The sequence below is a fragment of the Podarcis filfolensis genome (assembly GCF_964270895.1).
Source record: "Podarcis filfolensis genome assembly, chromosome: 3".
Lineage (NCBI taxonomy): Eukaryota > Metazoa > Chordata > Lepidosauria > Squamata > Lacertidae > Podarcis > Podarcis filfolensis.
Genome location: NC_139606.1, coordinates 27,184,228 through 27,204,617, shown reverse-complemented (window position 1 = coordinate 27,204,617; position 20,390 = coordinate 27,184,228). Strand labels below are relative to the sequence as shown.

General features: G+C 38.6%; 1 protein-coding gene across 17 annotated transcripts in view; it reads left to right on the top strand.

The window, feature by feature from the left end:
- Positions 1-20,390, top strand: part of MYT1L (myelin transcription factor 1 like) — a 280,396-nt gene that overhangs the window by 79,836 nt on the left and 180,170 nt on the right. For 14 of the 17 annotated variants that reach the window (XM_083607073.1, XM_083607079.1, XM_083607083.1 and 11 more), the window contains exons 2-3: positions 16,087-16,190; positions 17,550-17,599. In XM_083607073.1, the coding sequence (XP_083463199.1) occupies positions 17,561-17,599 (39 nt within the window). In that variant the 5' untranslated portion in view covers positions 16,087-16,190; positions 17,550-17,560. Of the gene's footprint in view, positions 1-14,707; positions 14,728-16,086; positions 16,191-17,549; positions 17,600-20,390 lie in introns of those variants that run through there. The other 3 variants (XM_083607078.1, XM_083607085.1, XM_083607082.1) reach the window with 2 other exon arrangements.

Sequence of the window (20,390 nt, the reverse complement as noted above, 5' to 3'; positions counted from 1 at the left end):
ATCAGCTTATGGTTGTAAACTATGACCCAAAAAGCTTCTTCAGTTGGTCTTTCACCATCCTTTTTACATAATCTGGGCTATGAAATTGTCCTTAAATCCCTGAGGCAGAAGTTATGGGATATTTCACATGGTGATCTTCGTTCTAGATCCTATGTAAGCTGTGGACCATTTGCATTTGAAATCCACTATGGCCATGATTTTCAGTTACCATCACATTTCATGAATCTGTCTGTACCCAACTATCGTCGATTATTCACCAAAGCTAGACTAAATGTATTTCCATCAGAAGTACTAAACGACAGACTATCTGGTATACCCTATCAGAATAGGCTCTGCTTATGCTCTCAGGGTGTCGACTCTATGAAGCATATCCTACTACACTGTGAGCAGTTCAAACAAGCCAACGGATCAATTAATTAAACCCATATTGGTAAACTTAACTCAAAAATCTGAAACCTTCCACCTTAGGTACCTCCTTGGAGATATGTCAAATGGCCATGGCTATGTTCCTCTCGGAAGTAGTATGAAACAGAAACCTACATGCTCTGGATAAAACATAGCGACCGCCTTGGAGCCCTTTCCCTGTTTTTCTGTTTCATTTTCCTTTTGAAAATGTTTTTTTGTGTGGAAGGGCACAGAATGCAGAAGAAACAAAACTGAAGGCAGGATTCTATATTTGTGTGTGTGTGAAACAAAAGAGAATGGCAGTGGCGGGGGGGTGGAGAGGGCAAATAAGTCTTTAATAAATTTGTGTAAGAGTCTATTTTAAATCATAGAACATAGCATACCACCTAGCACAAATACAGTAAAGTAATTGTAAATGAATGCCACCCTTGGCATCTCATTCTGCTTAAATGGGGCTTATGGTGACTATGATGCCAGCTGAGTTCAAAGAAGGATTGATTTAATAAAATGGTGAGCTGGAGCCTGTAGTTGTAGTTGATGGCAAAACTCTATGATCAGAAGTTAAAAATAAGTTTGATATTAGAAAGACCTACTGTTCAGTATTCCCATCAATAGACTGTGACATACTACAACATATTCCCACCCCCCCTGTTGATAGCCATTATTTAGGTATGTGCAATTGACAATTTGTTCTTTGGGGGGCGGGAATGGAGGTGCTAGTAGTCATATTATTGTAACCCACCCTCGGAGCCTAGGGTGGAGGTAGACATTAAATTGTAATAATAATAATAAATTATATATTGATAAAAGTGCTGTGGATGCTAGCACATAATTGGCTGCCACAGGCATCAAAAATAGAATAAGACAGTTCTCTGTAATCGTGAGTACTGACACATAAAGTTGTTGGCATCCATCTGTCTCAAGAGAAAATGGAGTGCGCTTTCAGTGGTGAAATCAAACCACTGGAGAATCATAGCACCTGTTGTGGCTGCAGAGACCGGTAACTTGTAACTGCTGCCTCCCGCATTGTTTTTGCTGTGCTAGCAAAAGTGACCTCTCAGGGTTGCAAGTGTGTATGGAGGTCCTGGGCTGCCCAGGTGACAAGACCCACCTCTTGGCTTTGCTGATGTGGTCCAAAGGAAAGCAGAGCAATACATTTGGCACCAGCTTGGCTGCAGGAGTTGCTGGAAGGAGGTGTACAAGGCGCCATCCAACCATCTTCGGGACTCCACTCTGGATTTATGTAGGGTTTACTCCTTAGCTGTTTCTTCTCCTGGAGTTGTCCTACATGGAATTTTCCTTGGGGTTTACTCCTGAAGACTTTCTAATGAATGAGTATAGTTGCAAGGATCAGAATTACTTGCAGAAATTCAGACTGCATGACCTGGTCAAATTTGTCGTCCCACCCCCCACCCCCATTTTATTTTTACTTACCCAAGCTACTCCCCCCCCCCCCACATATCAGATGTGTTAAGAGTTTGTTATCAGTCTACCAGTTCACTTGAGACCAGTAAATTGATGGCTCTGTGTGCCAAATATAAGTTGTGGGGAGAAAGTCCCACATATTTTATTTTTCTGAATTTTCTTTGCTGCAGCCAAGGCAAAGGTTCCATTAGCACACCAAGTTAACTAAATGTGGCCCAATATTTGCATGCCTATGAGCTGTATAGCAGCAGTAGGAACTTACTTAGGCAGATTTGAAATCTGCTTAAGAAATTTTCTTTGGAGTACAGTGCAAAAATTTCTTTGGAGAAATTTTATTTGGAGAAAAATTTCTTTGGAGAAATTTTATTTGGAGAAAAATTTCTTTGGAGAAATTTTCTTTGGAGTACAGAGAGCCAGCATGGTGTAGTGGTTAAGAGCGGTGGACTCGTAATCTGGTGAACCGGGTTCGCATCTCTGCTCCTCCACATGCAGCTGCTGGGTGACCTTGGGCTAGTCACACTTCTCTGAAGTCTCTCAGCCCCACTCACCTCACAGAGTGTTTGTTGTGGGGGAGGAAGGGAAAGGAGAATGTTAGCCACTTTGAGACTCCTTCGGGTAGTGATAAAGCAGGATATCAAATCCAAACTCTTCTTCTACAGTGCCCGAATCTTGAGTGGTCACTTTCCATAAAAAAAATCTGGCTATCAACTCTTAACATCAGTCGTTTCCAGTGTGCATAAAATATTATTCCCTTTTAAGGACAAGTAAAACTCCATGGTCTTTCAAGTAGGCAGTGTAGCACCAATTTTTAAAAAAGTGATCCAGATAGTAGCTTGACATCTGTTCTGGGAGAACTAGTGAAAAGCATTCTTCAGCTGGTTAAAGAACAAGGGCACTGGATTCTGCAGTGGGTAAGGAGGACCAGCAAAAATCAGGTTTCTATCCTGTACAACCAGAAGTGTGATCTGCTATTGCAAAATCACCAGTAGATATATAGTAATTCAGTGTTTTGTTTTCAGGTTGTGTTGCATTATATATATATATATATATATATATACGCGCACGCATAAGTATTTGGACATGCCCATATGTGTGTGTGTGTGTGGCCTTTGATATGGCTCAAAAGCTCTGAATTATCATGAGAATACGTGGTAGTACAGAAAAGGGTCAGGTATCTTGTAAAGGTGAATACCAGTAGCATTTACAGTGCTTATTAATTGCAGCAGTAATATAAGGTAGAGGACGTCCATTCGTTAAAAACCTACTTGCTTTTTTAAAAAAAATGGCTACAGAATTGCTAAGTAAGCATTCCTGATAAGAAATTGGGGTTTCCTTCTGGGTTTCTGTGATGATGGAGTGTGTGCGCATGTTAATATGTAATATCAATTAGAATAAATTTCCAAATGATTCTTCAATAACTCAGATTTTGAATGAGGAATGTATTTATAGAATAGTTTCAGGTATTTTGCTTTCTCTCCTTTGTGCCCAGTTTTTATTTCCTTATCTAAAAATACATTTTTAATGGCTATGTTTCTCCCCCCCCCCCACCTGCCAATCATCTAATCATTTAGTCCCTGTTTCCTTTCTTGTGGGGCATAGCTGGCTTCCTCTTTTTTTTTTTTTCCTTTTTGCAGTTCATCAATACAAAACTGATTTGAAGCTGAGCTGTATAATAATAAGCCTTTCAGCAGCCAGGCTTGACACTTGCCTTGTAATTAAGGCCTTGATGGTTGTGTTGATGGCAAATGAAAGAAAATGGCTTTGTTCTCAATTCCAGAGGCTTGATTGCTGGTTCTCATTCTCACCTGAATTCGACCCATTCTGCATTGTGCACATGATTGCTGGAGTGTGAGTAATTGCAGCACTGGCAGATGACATTTTCATGAAGCACACTCTGTACTGCTCCAGAGGGAATTTGCAGAATTTAGAGCTGGGGAAGCTCATCAAACATGGATTTAGGAAATGCCTGTATGAAAAGTGGGAGCCCACAACCAAATATCAGAGGTTTTCTTTTGACATTTGCCTTTTACATAAAGACAGCTTTGCGCAACCTGCTTTGCCTTATGTTGGCAGTCTTTTTAGAGCCAGGATTTGGGATTGTAGATGGTTAGTTATGCTCTTTAGGGCCAAAATTCCTTTTTGGGCTTTCCTTGAATTGCTTCTTTCTATAATAGTACCATTAAAAGAGAGAGGCAGAAATACACAGAGAGATTTGCATGTCTCCTGACTTAATGTCTGTACAAATAAAAAGTCTTTACTATTGCTTTCTTAAAAAATCTGTTAGCTAGTCATATACAAGGGAAACTACCTTGTACTACTTAGATCTGGTGATTAGTCGTATTGGTGAAACAAAGGTTTTATCATTTAAAATAAATTCATTTTCCCGATTTGTTTTCAGTGTCTTACATATATTTTTAATGAATTAAACATGTTGTGGTGAGTGAAATGGATAAAAGAGAAGGGCATATAAAACAGTGAACAAAAAAAAAATCATTGGTTCCAAGGGATTCCTTTAGGAAGAAAAATTATAAGTAAAAACTGAAAATGATCTGAATGAACTGTCATAACAAGATTCTAATTCTGAACAAGAAAAATAATAGCTTTATTTGGCAAGCTGCAAATAACTGCATATTGAAGTGCAAACTCTCTGTGTCACATTTTACAAAAATCCCTGTATCCCTTCATTCCATATCTTGGATTTACTCCCCCCCCCAAAAAAACCCCCAACAACTCCTGCAGCCTGTTTGTGGTGGTGGTATTATTTTCCACATACCATCATTACTCTAAGAAGGGGGGGGGGGGAGTACTTCTAGGCAATTCAGTCCACTGTAAGTCCAACTGAAATTTTTATACATTTTAAAAAAGATTTTGTTCTTGTCATATAGAACCACCTCCTGCGCACCAGAAAATTCCTAACCAATGGTGACTTAAGGAATTTTTATATTCTTGTCTGTCAGGCTAGAAAAGATCTCCCATACTAAGTACTGACGTTCTACGAATCATTCTTAGTAATCCAAATATGTTTTTGTGTTTCATATACCCTTGTAATATCCCACAATGTTGCATTATTAAGGTTTTCCGCTGGGCTTATTGATCAGCCGCTGCTTAAATTAAAATAGCTACATTCTTTGGGTCTCTGTAGGAAGCTGACTTGATCATTTGAAATGAGCAGTCCAGCCTGCAACGCGGGATCAGTTCAAGCATCAATTCTGCTAGACAGTGCTTTAAATGAGACCTTGCCTCATTTAAACCATTGAATGGATCCCTATCTTGGTACTAATTCATGGCAACGTGATGAAAGATCATTCTAAGTTACAGTGAAAAGTGGCTGAATATGAAATTGCAAGCACTCTTGAATTATCAGGTGTCTGCGTATACGTTCACATTTCCTGCATTTTGGAGGTGTGTTTGTGTGTGGTGTGTGTGTGTCCTGCTGTGTTAGACAGAGAGAGAGAGAGAGAGAGAGAGAGAGAGAGAAAGTGAGAGTGAGAGAGAGTGTCATATGTCTCCTTTTTGAGGTTGCATATTCCCCCCATAAATGTTAAATATTTGAAGCTGCAATTACAGTTTCCAGGTATAGTTTTCAAGCAGCATATACAGTGCAAGGCACGTGCAACTTTATCTCCTTTTTGCATTAAAGAGCTAGAAATCCTTTTGAGCTGAGGAGAGAGGCTGAGCCATGCTCCCATAGCACACTGCTCTGTTTTGGATTGGAAATTTACAGTGCATATTTATTGTTACAGTACATTCTCTGCATTCACCTTAATGGGGCAATGCTTCACTAATTCATGGGAAACAATCATGTGTGGAGCAAGCTCGGTGCTGCACTGATAGCTTGGGAACCACAATTGTCTCCCTTGCTTTCTCTTCATATTTTCCATTACCCCCTGCTTTTTATCCGTCTCTTCGCTGGTCAGTTGATGATTCTCTCTAATATTATCTTTCCCAAACCACTTTTGCACATTCTTTCCCCCATCACCCCTTGCCCCAATCCCTTACTTTTAGCATGTCCCTCTACTGACAATTTCAGTTACCCTTCTCTGTTGTTGCCTTTTGCCACCATACTGGTTTGTCTTTTGCTCCTTATTCCCTGGATTCCTTGCTGATCCTTGTATGCTTCCTCAGTCCCTTCGGTTTTTCAATTCTCTGTTATTCTTTTGCCACATAAAGTAAAACAACAGTACCTGCTTTCCTATCCTGCCTTGAAGGTTATGGGTTTAAAACCAACACACACACACACACACACACACACACACACACACACACATCTCAGTATCAGTGTATGTTGGTCAAGTTGAAATTTTCTATTGAAGAACTGCTTTGCACTTCAAACATCACACTGGTATTCTACTAATGTTTGTAGTATTCTACTAGTATCTGTAGTGGTCACACACAAGGCTGTGTACACACTCCCATTTACTCTGCATCCCATCCCTGGTTTGAGAAACCGTGAATGCAAGAAGTACTGCATTTTGATGCGTTTTCCTACAAAGTAGCTTCAATCTGATTTGAAAACAAAAGAAACATGTAAACATACTTCCCCCTCTCCACTCCTTGATGTGAATAGTGGTCCACTTGGAAACACATCGGAGATGTGCAACTGTCATCTGAAATGCAGAGTGTGGTGGAGGGGTGGGGAACAACATTGCTGAGTTTTGAGACAGTCGTGTGTACACAGCCAAAGTGTAAATATAAAACATGTTGTAATCATTAATAGCTTGTGGAAAGGTTTATAGTTCATGGATGGAAGCACCTCTGCTCCTATTCTGGTGCAGCAGGTTATCTTTGCTCATTGCGTCAACACTTGTGTGAGCCATTAGGCTTGAACCCAAGCAGAGGTGTTGTGGCCTCCTAGGAGCACGATTCTCTCCCTATTTTTACAGTCTAAAGCTGGAAATAAAACTGTATGCTTATCATACCTCTGGTTGTTTTTATCTCGGTGGATCTGACTAATTTGCTCTTACTGTTGCGGTGGTGTAATGCAAAGTTCCAAATTGTGTTCTTTTTATATTGGTATTGTTTGTTTGTTTGTTTGTTTGTTGTTTGTTTATTATGTTTGCTGCTTTGGGAGGATATTTTCCTGAAAAGTGGGATAAAATAAATAAATGGCTTTCTGTATTCCTTCAGTAAGAAACATTGACCATCCAAATAGTGAGCTTTCATTTATTCTCAGGGAGCTCAAGCAGGGTGTGTGTGTGTGTGTGTGTGTGTGTCTCCCAGACATGGTATTGGACTATAACTTCCATCGTTCTTGATCACTGATAACGCTAGGCCTATAGGAATTGAAATCTAACAACATCTGGAGTGCCACAGGTTCACCATCCTTTTTTTATGAGCATAACACAGTTTTCAATTGCAAAATTTGAGAGAGGTGCCTTTCGTGGGGTAGGTTAGATGAGTAACCTTCAGAAGATCTAGGCTTCTCCCCTAGTGTGCCATTTGCGAATTTCCAGCGTACTTGGTTTCCTTCTGTTCATGCAGCAGTAAAATGCAAGCTACTGATAGAATGCACATGAACAGGCTTCAGAGTAGCATGAGTAAAAATCCCTGTTGCCCTATGGAAGTTGATTGCATGCTGGAAACAGTTAGTATTAAATATCCCTATGTATCCCTAAATATATCAAAATTGCTTCACAATCTGGATTGAAAGCCCGCATCAAAACGCTTTATGTGCATTTGAATCTCTTGATAACATAGGGATGTGTTCTTTATAAATGTCTACACCAAGAGCGTTCCTGTGTTTTTTATCCATTGTTTGTGTTGAAAGTATATTGTATGCATGCTCATTAAGCATGGTTTAGGAGTGGTCCTTTGGTGTTTTGTCCATTGTAAATTAAAAGCTTTATATCTCATATTCTATAGGAGATTTTCTTCTACATCCAATTTTTAACAGATGTTTGGGATTCAGGAATGCAGAAAAACAGAAAGTGACCTTTCTCAGAGCTGGATAGATATGGGGATGGCAAAGAGAAGAGAGAGAGTGACAGAGTACTTTCAAACAACTTTCCATTTCTCTGTCAAGGATACTGTTTAGTTCTCAAGTTCTTCATGCAACAGAATTTTCCCAATACTGCAAGGTTCCTGCGAAGTTGTTTATGACTTTCTGTCAGCCAAGCACAACTAGCCAATCTTCCTTCTGCCCATCCCACCCTCTACAACTTTGCAGAGTTGTTTTGGTTGTACTCAGTACCTGGGCAATCAAATGTGCTGATAAATCATCAATGAGTTCTGCTGCCACCAGGCCAGACTTTGAGATGAATGAGTGAAGCTGTGAGGAGATTTTCCTTAGGCAGAACAAATAACCAGTTGCAAATCTTTCCCCCACTTGCATCTTGCTACGCTCTCCCCTTACAGGATATGCGAATTCCAAAAAAGAAAGATAGAATCTGTTCTCAACAGACAGAGAAAACTAGAGGTGCGGGAGAGGGGGCAGCAAAGTTTTGTTAGTGTTCCCAAGTTCTTCTCTTCTTCCACATTCCAAATGCGAGAATTTATTGTGCCTCTTTATATTGAATGGGAGGGAGGTAAAAGTAAAAACTAAAATAAAAGAATGATGTGCCACTTAAGGGATTGTGGTGACAATGCTAGAAATGCTGCAACAATCAGCAACGTTCAGTTTCTCATTTTGATTTTGTGGTTCCGCTGTAGTAGACAAGTATCCTGGGTCTTTATTGGGCCCCGTTCTGTCCAATTTAATTTCCATCAGTGAAAAGAATTATCTGGATGTGCAGACTTTTGCACATGCTGGTTAGATGAAAAAAATACCAGCAGTCCATATTTTTACACATGCTGATCAAAGTAGAATGTTAGGAGTGGTTAAATATACATCTTTTGCTAATTCAGAAAACAGTATGCAAAAGCTGTGAGCCGAAGGAGTGCAACTGAACCCCACTCCCCACCCCTTTACAGGAATTTTTTAGAAGTTCCTGCAGCACAGACTGACATTTGAAAGGAGCTTGAAACTCCTTCCCAGTTTCATTTCTGCAATGAAGAGATTTTGTTTTTGTTTTTGTTTTTGTACACCCTGCTGGGTTGGGGGGAAACTTGTCAGTTTCGCCACTGGGCTGCAGCAGAGATGCTTCTCCTAGCTCACTGTACAGGTGGACAGAAAGCCTGCAAGTTTAGCTTTTGCTCTTTGTGGACTTTGTACAGTGAGAACACACAATTAGTGCTGGAAGTGCACATCATAGTGTGATCAACCTGTAAAATTGCAGATATAGAACGCTAACCTGCATGTTCAAAACTTCCACTGCAATGTAGATTGGGTTGGGGGGAATTGCTGGTGCAGAGGTTCAGAAAAAGAAGAATATTTGAGACACTCTGCAGACTTTCTGTGGACACCTGAGAACCTGGGGAGAAACCCCCAGCAGAAGAAGACGCAAGATTGCCACAAGACGTATAGGAATGTTGCCCCACCTAGATACACCCTAGCGGTGTGTATCTCATTTGGGTAGAAGCATACCACTATTTCATAAGAATGGCCTATTTCTTATATATAGCACAGGATTATAGTATAGTGGAGTATGGAAATAAATAAATGAGTCCCACCAAGATTGTGTGGTCTGTTGTTCCCATGCAATCTGAAGTTTCTCAGTCCTCATGCCTATGTTAGCAGATTAGTGTGGTTGCACCTTTTTTATAGCTGGGTTCTCATAACTTTAAAGGAAAAGAGTCATGTAATCCTGTCAGGGAATCCCATAGTGGTTGAAGCATAAAATGTATACGAGCTATACATTTTTTAAAAAACAATCAATGCTGAGTATTCCTTTTTTTTTTTTTTTAAGGAAAAGGTTCTTGCCTTTAATTCTTCTCGTTACAGAATCCTTCCTCTATGGCTTGTCAATGTTGCCTTTTACATAAATTGAGATGTAAATTAACTGCAAAAATAGATTTATTTATAGTTACAACTGGAACTCAACATGTATGGCAACTGAAATGTATAGCAGAGTTGAAGCATGCCTCTTCAGGTTTGAAAGATACTACATCAAGCTCATGAAAGTCATTTTCATATGGCCTCCTAGAAGTGACCAGTGCTAGTTTTATAGAAAAAGATGTGCCGGAGCTCACTCTCCCTTGTTCTCTTATAATGGCAAAGGTGCCCACCTGAGAGGTGCCGGAACTGAGTTCCCAGGAGTTCCGTCTGAAAAATGAAAGCCCTGGAAGTGACCCCTTCACTCTTTAGTTATAATGACAGGAAGAGTTATTGGGGAACTGTTAAGGGAGCTTGACTCTGCTGGGAGTAAAGGATTACAGATCCGCATCCCAACAGTGTTTCCCCAGTCACACAGAGATCAGCCAGGATGGTTCTGGCAAAGCAGATTGAAAAGCAACCTGAAAGTATTGTTATGGTTTTCTATAGCAGTGAAATTTGATAAATTAATTTTGTGCCCCTGGAGAGAGAGAGAGAGAGAGAGAACACGAACCTGAAATTACTTTTGGTTTGAACTATGACAATATTTGTTGTGTGGTTGGTTTTTGTGCTGGCAGAGCAATCAGCTAGCTCAAACATCAGAGCTAGCAGAGCAGACAGTGATTTACCATCAGTTAATTGCACATATATAAAGCGTCATACTAAATTTTTGCTCACAAATGCAAATCTTATGTGAACGGAAGTATAAAATATACATTGGTTCTTTAATCTGTATGTTGGAAACGGTAGCACATTTCATCACAATAATAATTAAGTCAGCCTGCAAGTGAAAAATAACTATAAAAAACAATCCCAAATGGCCATTGAATATGAACGACATGTTTAAAGAGAGAGATGTTAGGTATACATGTAATCAACGTACTAAGTGACATGAATACCTCACTTGAAATTCTCATGCATTTGACATTTCTTTCCCTTCAGGAGAAACACATGACCTTTATTAACATTAAGTTTGCAATTCTGTACCCATATAACTGGGAGTAAGCCTCGTTGATTAGACATGTATAAGATTGCACATTAGGAGAATCCCCTCCCCGCTGTTTTATGGGAAATAACCGGGTAACAGAAGTCAAAATAGGAACTGCCAATACAAGGTGTTTTTTTAAACAAACATATCTTATTGGTACATAATCATCAGACCAAGAGGCCTATAGAACTAGATGCTGGAAAAGGTAACAGTACTACAGAAACTTTCTACCAGTTTTAAACTGTTTTCTAACTTTATCCAGGAGCAAGGAAACTTAATAGAGCCATTTTATAGCAGATGTGTTTGAAGATTCAAACACTGTGCAGCTTAGGGACATAAGAAAAGCTCTGCTGGATCAGACCAAGAGACCATTGTGTCCAGCATCTTGTTCTCACAGTGACAGAGCAGACAGATGCCTTTGAAAAGCCAATGTAAGCAACAGCAGTTTACTCACTTCCCAGCAACAGGCATTCAGAAGCATCCTCTTTTTCCTTTGAAAACACTTCCTAATAGACACAATGAAACATTTAAAGGAAAATTTTACTTAAATTGTGTGTATATGGTTAGGCTGGACTAGGTTAGGTTTATATATCATTTCTTACTAAAAGGCTCCTGAAGCCTTTTAAAACAAAGTTGAAAATACAGTAATAAAACTGCATATTAAAAACAAATTTAACAGCACAGTCATATAAATGGTGCTGCCCAGATGCCTGGGAAAACAGAAACAGATTTGCCTGGTGCCAGAACAATGGCAAGGTTTGTACTCAGTGAGCCTCCCTGGATATTCCATGAATTCATTCATGAACTCATCCTGAAAAAAAGCACAGGATAGGCGGGATGAAGAGCATGATATTTAGCATTCCTTTCTTTGTCCTTTGAGAGAAGGAAGAGCCAATTTTAATACAGTGGTACCTTGGTTTTCAAACAGAAAGTGTTCCTGGAGTCCGTTCGACTCCCGGAACTGTTCAGAAATCAAAGTGCAGCTTCCGATTGGCTGCGGGAGCATCCTGCATCCACTGGAGGCCACGCCGGATGTTTGGCTTCCAAAAAGCATTCGGAAACTGGAACACACTCAGGTTTCGATCATTTGTGAGCCACTTTGTTTGGGAGTCAAGGTATTCGGCTTCCAGGTTATGACTATTGTTTTTGAACTTTCAAAGAAGAAAGGAATGGGCTGTCGTAATAGTTCACTTCAGCCAGTTGACTGCTGCCCTTCACTCTTGATCCTGAAATTTATGTTATATTTTGTATCCCACTTTGACCTTTTTGAGAAATTGATTAAGTTCTTTATCCTCTCACGCAATTTCGTTCAGACTTTTGGGACAAATACATTTTGGAAAATACATCGGTAGGTATACATATCAGCTAAACACCACCAATGTCTTAGTTTTGTGAGAACCTATATTAACAGTAGTTTCATATCCAGATAGATGGCACATTCTTAGTTCCCTGGAGATCTGTTAGGCATTTACAATAGTTCCCTCAATATGAAAATCAAGGAATAAACCTCTTAAAATGAAGGGTTTTATTTTATTTTAGATTCTTTATTGAAAAATAAAAAGTACATAATTACAAGTGCACAGAGTACGAGAAGACACAAAAAGAAGGAAATAGTACCCATGTAGAAAACAAAACAAAACAAAAGAGCAACAACAAACAAAAATGAAATTGTATACAATTTCGATTTATTTTATAAAGACCGAATTAGGTTAAAGTTTGGTTAACCACAATAACAGCTCCCCCCTGCCCCGCAATCTTAAAATAAGGATGATGTGTTTCATTTGTAACTACATTCCAGATTCTTGAATCTGTGGCCCTATTCTGCTTGGAAACTTTTCTGCTGCAGAACTAGTCAAATATTTTGTCCTAATTTAAAGGGAGGAGGTGTTCTGAAAACACACTGTACATGTTTATGCTTGAGCGGGAGCAATTGAGAGAAAAGTCATATGTTAAATTTTGCTGCAGAAGTCAAAGTTGAGTTGTCTGCTTTCTGCTCAAGTTGTCAGTGGTGATGAATAATGCATGTCATAGGGGGGTTGCCTTCCACTGCTATGGTTACAGTCGCTAGCCTTGGTGCTGAAGCAGAGGAACCACAGTAAAGGAAATTAATTCACAGTGTAAACTTAATGCTTAATCAGAAGTTTTTCCATGATAAACATGCATTTATTGTGTAAACAAGTTTACAGAAATGAAGGGCATCCAAACAGTTTCACAGAGTTTCTGTAGCATATTTACTGTGGCACACATATAACTTCATAAATTTATAATTGAAGTTGTGTGAAACACCCTTGTTTTCAGCATGCCGATCAAAAGCACCAATATTGAACCAGTTCTGGCATAACTGAGGTCAGGGAGAGTTTTGCTGGAGGAAAGTAAAGGGTCAGCATTTGCTGAAAAGCTCCTGAGATGTGGTAAATCTGGTTGCTGTTAAACTAATATGCAACAATTAATAAGGTTCATTATTAATCCTGTAGACTGAAAATCTATAACCTATTTCATTCTGCTGGTTTGCTTTCACGAAACATACCTCCTTTGCAATTTATACAAACGCAAAGTGAAAACTGAAGTTTTGGCAGATTGCAAGTGGTTTAGTTCCATTATTGCAACCGAAAAGACTCTTCCATGTGAACCACAGATTGTGTAGATGAGGCAAAAACTTAAAGAACAATTTTGCCACCAAACGTTCCAATAGCGTCTTTGAATTTATGAAGACGAAGTTTGTACATACGTGCTCATGTCTGTTTATATAGCCGCCTTAGAAATCTGTTAAATCATACTTGTTACTGTATTCTTATATGCTTAGTATTTTTATAGTCTTATGATAACCTTAAATGCAAGCTGTTGAACAGTGAAACTGTTTTCATCTTCAGTCCCAATTCGTACACTCTTAGATGTGAGAGGTAATATATAAGAAGTCTAGTATAGTTTCTTTTAGAAGATTTATGGTGATGCTGAATTAGCTGATCATAAACAACCTGGTGAACCCCTAAGGGTCCCTTCATTTTCCACTGCAGCCGCATTAACACGTCTTCTCTTATTGGTGTCATATACCATGTTTTAATTAGTATCTTTGAATTCAGAGCTGTACACTAGATACAAAACCTTTAAAGGATCACCTGTTCCAGGTTTCCCAAGCCCTTTTCACAGGTGCCTGGGATTGTTAATGCTACTGCGTGCTCTGAAATCTTCAGCAGAATTTCATTATGACCTGCCTTTAGAAAAAAAGAAAACAAAGTTAATATTGTAGTCATTAATCCCAATCCCAGTGTAATAGCATCAAATTTTATATCATACCTATCTAAAAAGTACATTTTACATTGAGCAGAAGTTTGCAGGGGAATCCATGTTAAAGAAGCTTAGGAATGGATGGAAAGCTTACCTGAAAAACACTTCGCTCCCCTTCCCCTGGAAGGGGCAACTACAGGAAAATATGGAGGGTGATTCTGTAGTAAAGGGAGTCTGGCCTTTTTACTATCCACAATAATCTTGCATCTTACAAAGGTTCCATGTTAAGGTGGACCAAGATGGTTTCCCTGGAAGTATGAAGATTAGACTGCTGTTATTGGGGCCAAATGAGGCCCTTCGTTACTCCTAGAATTGAACAAGCTACTAATAAGTATGAAAAATGCTGTTATAAAATGCACATCATTTATGTACAGAGCTGAACATAGGTGCATATTGCTGTAAGAGACATTCTCACAACAGTATCTCTCTCTCTCTCTCTCTCTCTCTGTGTGTGTGTGTGTGTGTGAGAGAGAGAGAGAGAGAGAGAGAGAGTGCATGATTCCACATATTTTGGAGGTAAGATCCTAACTAGGATCAGGATTCTTCAACCTATGCTTAGCGCATGCATGAAGCAAGCCAAATTAATAATAGTTAATAACAGTGAGAACATATGATGAACCTTTCTGTTATTGTATTTCAGTATTTTAATTCATATGTATCCCCTGCCCATCCCAGTTATATACCACCCAAGAGCAAAAGTTGTCTAGTTCATCTGGTAAGTGAAAAAGAAAACACGCATACATTATAGAAACATAAGAAAGTGAGAAAATAAAATTCAAAAATGAATAAAACCTGGAGCAAAATAATAACACCCATACAACAGTTCCAGAAAGTACTAAAATATTTAATAGTTGGAAAATAAGAAAGGGTCTTTGGCTGGTGCTGAAAAAGGAGTAAACATATACATGTATGTGTGCAATAAAGCCAAACTTATTTGTACAAGACAAATGCATATGAAGAGAGACTTGAAACTAAGCAAATCTGTACAGCTCAGTTACCGCAGATAATTCCAGCTCATGAAATCTTTTTTGTTCACATGAGCCTTCCAGATCTGCCAGAGCCTCCAAAATCTCTTAAATATACCCCTCTGAGGTTGTGGAAGTATAGTCCCGGCAAAGACGTGTGTTTTCCTGCATGCAGAAAAAGTGCTATAGGGTTCAGATGTGTACAGCAAAAAGCTTTTATCTTCATCTGAAAGGTGGAATTCATCATTTCTGTACTGTGATGCTACTTGCAGCTGCCTCTCTTTGTAAATCCAAAAGGGTAATCTTGAAAGTTTAAGTTTCTTTTTAACTTGGCCTACATTCCACACAACTCCCCTGACCTGACATTGACAAGGTTTTCTGAGGAAGGCATGTCAGGCATATGTTGCTCACTGAAACCTGCTGATGTTCATGGTGGGACAGCATCTTCATTTCGCTTCCAAATTTCCCTCCAGTGTGAACATAAATTTGTGACAGTGAACATCAGTTGCATCATAATTTTTGAGTTCAAGATTTTAAGTTTATATTTGCTATAGGTGACTCTCTTGTAGAAAGGCAGAAAAATAGCCTTAGCTTGCCATCCAACGAATATACCTACTTGGCAGAAAGTTTTATTGAAATCAACAGGACTGTGGTGCCAGAACATCAGCCTATTCAGACTTAAGTGCTGGGGAGAGCTTGAATAATGGAACAGATATATAAATCTATCCCAGTACGTTGTTTGAAGACACTTCATCTATAAATGTGGCTTTTCTAAGGATAAAATAAGAAGGTATTGAGGTCTGTTCATGGAGGACTGTTTTTGACTACATGTTAGGGCATAGCATAAGTAAAGAAATCCAAAGGTGTTCTTCAGCTTGCAGAAGACACAGCTTGAGCACTTCAGTAGAGGCTACCTGCTATAGTTGGCCATGAATTCTCTTACTAGTAGAAGCATTTATGAGTGATAGCAGCTATTTCCAAAACACTTGTGGTTCTTTGGATCCGGCCCAATCTGTCTGGTTGCATACTAATTTATGATAAAATTACTTTTCTTTGTTTTTTTTTATTCTGTTACAGAGGAATTTATTTTAATTTATTTTATCTTTTAGAAAATGAATTTGAAGGAAAATTGGTGAATCCAACCCAGTGGATTTGGTAGACTTGGAGAACAGAGTCTGGACCAAAGAACAATTATCCTGCTAAACGATTTCAGGTACAATTAACCCATATATTATTGAGATTGTTGGACCATTTCCTCATGTGCTTTTCCCATGCTTGCTTTTGCCAACCACATTATATTAGATGTTTGGTGTTTGGCAACTTCTAAGACATAGTTAAGTTGCATTGTGTTGCATGTGCTTTTAAAATGGCAATTCATGCTATAAAAAATCCATGCGCTACTAAATTAGAGAATGCATTTATTGTTCTCAGCATTACCTAGATACAAAATGGCATTTGCCTATGATCTAATCATCCAAACATATATTCAGATTTAGAGATTTATTTCAAAATGTGAGTAATAGCAGAAGAAGAAAATCACTGTGGAAATAAACCCGGCTGTCTTTCTCTATATACTCAGCAGTAGTGAAATTTCGTATTACCTCCTCTTTAAGGGAAATCTCAGGCTATAGACAGATCTGCAATTTTCATGAGGTGTCAGAAGAACAAATCACTCAACAACCTAAATATAGAAATGTGTGAAAATAACACACAAATGAACTTGGAAGCTTGTGTTTATGGTGCATATTTATATTTTTCCTGGGTGCTCCCCAGGCTTTTAAAAAATAACTCATGCAGTCTGCCCCACTCAGTTTTTACATCTTTGGACTTGCGAGGAGTTTTCTCACCCTCATTGTATTCATGTTGAATTTGGTTGTATAGTTTTCTTTTGTATCTTTATATTTGTTTATTGCAAACCATCCACAGAATGTTACATTTTGGGACAGCAAATAGATATTGTGTAATAGACTATAAACTATAAACTTGGATTTTGACCCAGGGAAATACTGTAGTTTCACTGCTGGAAATCAAGCTTCATGGAGTTACAGGACCCTACAGAACAGGGTGGAAGGTAGCATGGTAGGCTCCAAAATCCCCTCCATGAGCACACATGCACCAGTTGGATTTCTTAATTATTAATTAAGCATCTTATTAAATGCATGCATCTTAATTATTCCATCTATCCTTGTATGTATTAATAAGAGGATGTAGCACCTCCAAAGAAAATGCAAGTGTTTTAAATCAAAAAGACTTGAGAGCAATTTTTTAAAAGCAAATAGAATGACATTGCTGTTCCTTCTGTTTTTATCAATGCAGTTTCACATCTGAAATGCAATCCAGAAAAGATGCTGTTTTTAATAATAATAATAATAATAATAATAAAAATAAAATAAACAGAATCTAAGTACTACCGGAGCTTAACCTAATTCTCACCCCCACCACTGGATCCCATATACATTGTGATGCAGATAGTTGTGTGCAGATGGACTGCCCACTCAAATACATGGATCTTTTGATATGTATCTTTACTTATGTGCACTGACCATAACATTTGGTTTGGACCCCAATTCAGTGCTTCAGAGAATGCTCAACACTGGTCCAAGCTGCTTCATTTCATACATGGTAAGCTTAAGAGGCCTTTACTATTTTCCTCTAGTAGATACTTGTCTTCAGTGTCTTTTAAACATCTGGAGCACTTAATTATTTGCTTCAGAGGGGCCTGCTTTCACTTGTGCTGCTTTGTATGGGTCCTACTTTGCCTCTGAAAAGCCCCAGGTCCCACCATAGCATCCTGCTTCAGCTCAGGATTCAGAATTTGCCTGAATCCAACAAAGCCCCCTACAGACTTTGCTATGCATTTAGAGCTTGCTATGTTCGCGTGGGTCGTGGAACTTGGTGTATAATATTACCCACTGTTCCTTTAGAAACTATTCAGGTTCTGTAATCTTTCATTGGTATATGTGGTCTTAGGTTGGTTTTTTTGCTTTTTTAATGACATTGCTCTGCAGTGGCGAACTAACTGAGAGTTATAGGGTTCTTTTTATATTCTACCAACAAATAATGAATCTGTTGAGAATTCTTGCTGCTCCAGTTAGAATATGACATAAACATGGATGGAAATGAAAAGCTATATTTTGACCAACAGAGGCAGCTCTTAGTGTTTGTGCTTGTGTGTGGTGGATTATTAAAAAAAGAAGAAGCTTTCTTTGGGGAATTCTTTTCTAATTTATTTCCCACGATTTAGTACTTTAAATCTCCCAGAAAATAAAAATAAGTAGAATGAGTTGACCAAATCAGAATTTGTTTACAATCGCAATAATTTTTCAGAATGTTTGTCAAAATACTTTTAAGCCTTTCAATACAGATAAGCATTTGTGTTAATTCTAAAATACTAGCTCTACTTTATAATGTTTTCCAAACAACATTTTCTGTTTTAAAGAGTAGCTAAACATACCTGAGTTTAGCTGTTGTATATTGTGCTAAAATGAACCCTTGCCCCAAAGAGAAAAACAAACATTGGTAAACATAATCTTGGAAAAATGAATCCAGTAATGTAAAAAGATTTCCATCTATCCGCCTATCACCCTGATTCTTAGCTCACTTGCTTGGAAGTAAATTCTTTCAATTTCAGTTGAATTTAAACTGTATAGACCAATATTCTTGGCTCACTTCTTTTCTTTCTTCTTCATTCTGTTCTAAGTGCAAAACTTTTGTGTTGCTGTTCATTTGTACCTTCTTTTACTGGAAATGAAGACTTCCAATAATAGCTCTTGGGTGTCTGAATTTTTGCTTGTGCACAATGGAGTATGGTTTGTGTTGCTGTGGATTGCAATGTTAGTGAATATTTCTACTCACTATTTAGAGAGGAAGAGAGTGCCTTGCAGTGAAGTAACCTTTTTACAACTATGAAACCGGTTATATATTGTAGGTGGCAAGTATTTGATTGGAAGAAGTAGTTGGTTTCAAACTCAGTTTATCCTGGTTATCTTTGGATGCAGAGTGCATCAAGAGGATAATTTAAACCATGGACTAATGTAGACCATTAATGGAATAAAGGATTATGGAAAAGTGGACGTGCCACTTATGGTTCATCAAAAACTCATTCCAGTGCCTCCAGTCCCAATCTTATGCATTCTGGAGCCTGGAAGGTGGGAACTAGGGTGAAAGAGTTGACTCAGCTCTGTGGCCAGGAGGAGGGGAACTTTATAGGGCTGCATCAGTGATTTAAGGGCATGTGTTGACTATTATTATTATTATTATTAGCCACTTAATTGCCCAGGTGCTTTCTAAACAGTTATCAGGTATAAAACCAATGATGAAAAAAATATGAACACCCTTAATTAAAATAAACAATATTTTTTAAAAATCTCTGAGTTTGATAGAATATTCATAGAAGGCCAAATCCAGTGCAAAACTTCATAGGTTTACTCCCAATAGAAAGCAGGTGTCACCATGGATGTGCATCCCAATGGATGCACGTTTCAACCAACGTTGTCAAAACTCTTTTATTTTCCATGTCATAATGATTCTATCAGATTCAAATCCCATCAGGTGTGTCTTCAGCCTACACCAACCAGGTGCCTAGATGTTTTGGACTACAACTCCCATCAGTCTAGGCCAGGGGATCTGTCAGTACCAGTTAGCATGTGCTGAGTGGGACTGATAGGAAGTGTAGTCCAAAATACCTGGAAGGCACCAGAATAGTGAAGACTGTTCTGAAGATTTGAAGGACTGAGTATGCATGTGGTCATTCCAGTACTGTTATAATACTGAGCATTTGTCCTAGTTAGACATTCTGTAGAGGTCTCATTTCCAATTCATCTTAGAAGTGTATATCTATGTGAAATATACTAAAGCTCTTCCGTCACACAGTAGCATGATTGCTGTACACTTGAATGTAGAATGGCAAAGTTAAGGAAGGAAATTCATGCATACAGCATTGCTTCTTAACAAGCTGCTAGAGAGGAACAATTCTTGATATCTGTTTTTGGACCTTGTTGTTTGAATCTAAAGACTATATATCTGGCTTTCACATGATGTATTTCAACAAGAAGGGATGTACGTACAAACAAAAAACGTTTGAGAGGTCAGGTGGCCCCATGGGATATATGTTCTATTTACAAACCTAGCAAATCATGGGCTTAGACATCAGTTTTGCAGTGACTCCAAGGGACAGACTAGATGACTCATAAGAGGATGCCTCTGGCTCAGATGAGTCACTGCTGAAATTTTTATATGACTTGCTCTTGGAATGGTCCAAGTTTGCATCCTACAGAACCGGAGCTTCTGCTTCATTCTCTCCATGACTCCTTTGTAGGACACGACAAACTGAATTTCTTCAGAAAATAGTCTTCCAAGGCTATTAGTTGCCCATGTTGCCTCTTAATAGTAGATATTTTATTACCGTGACACT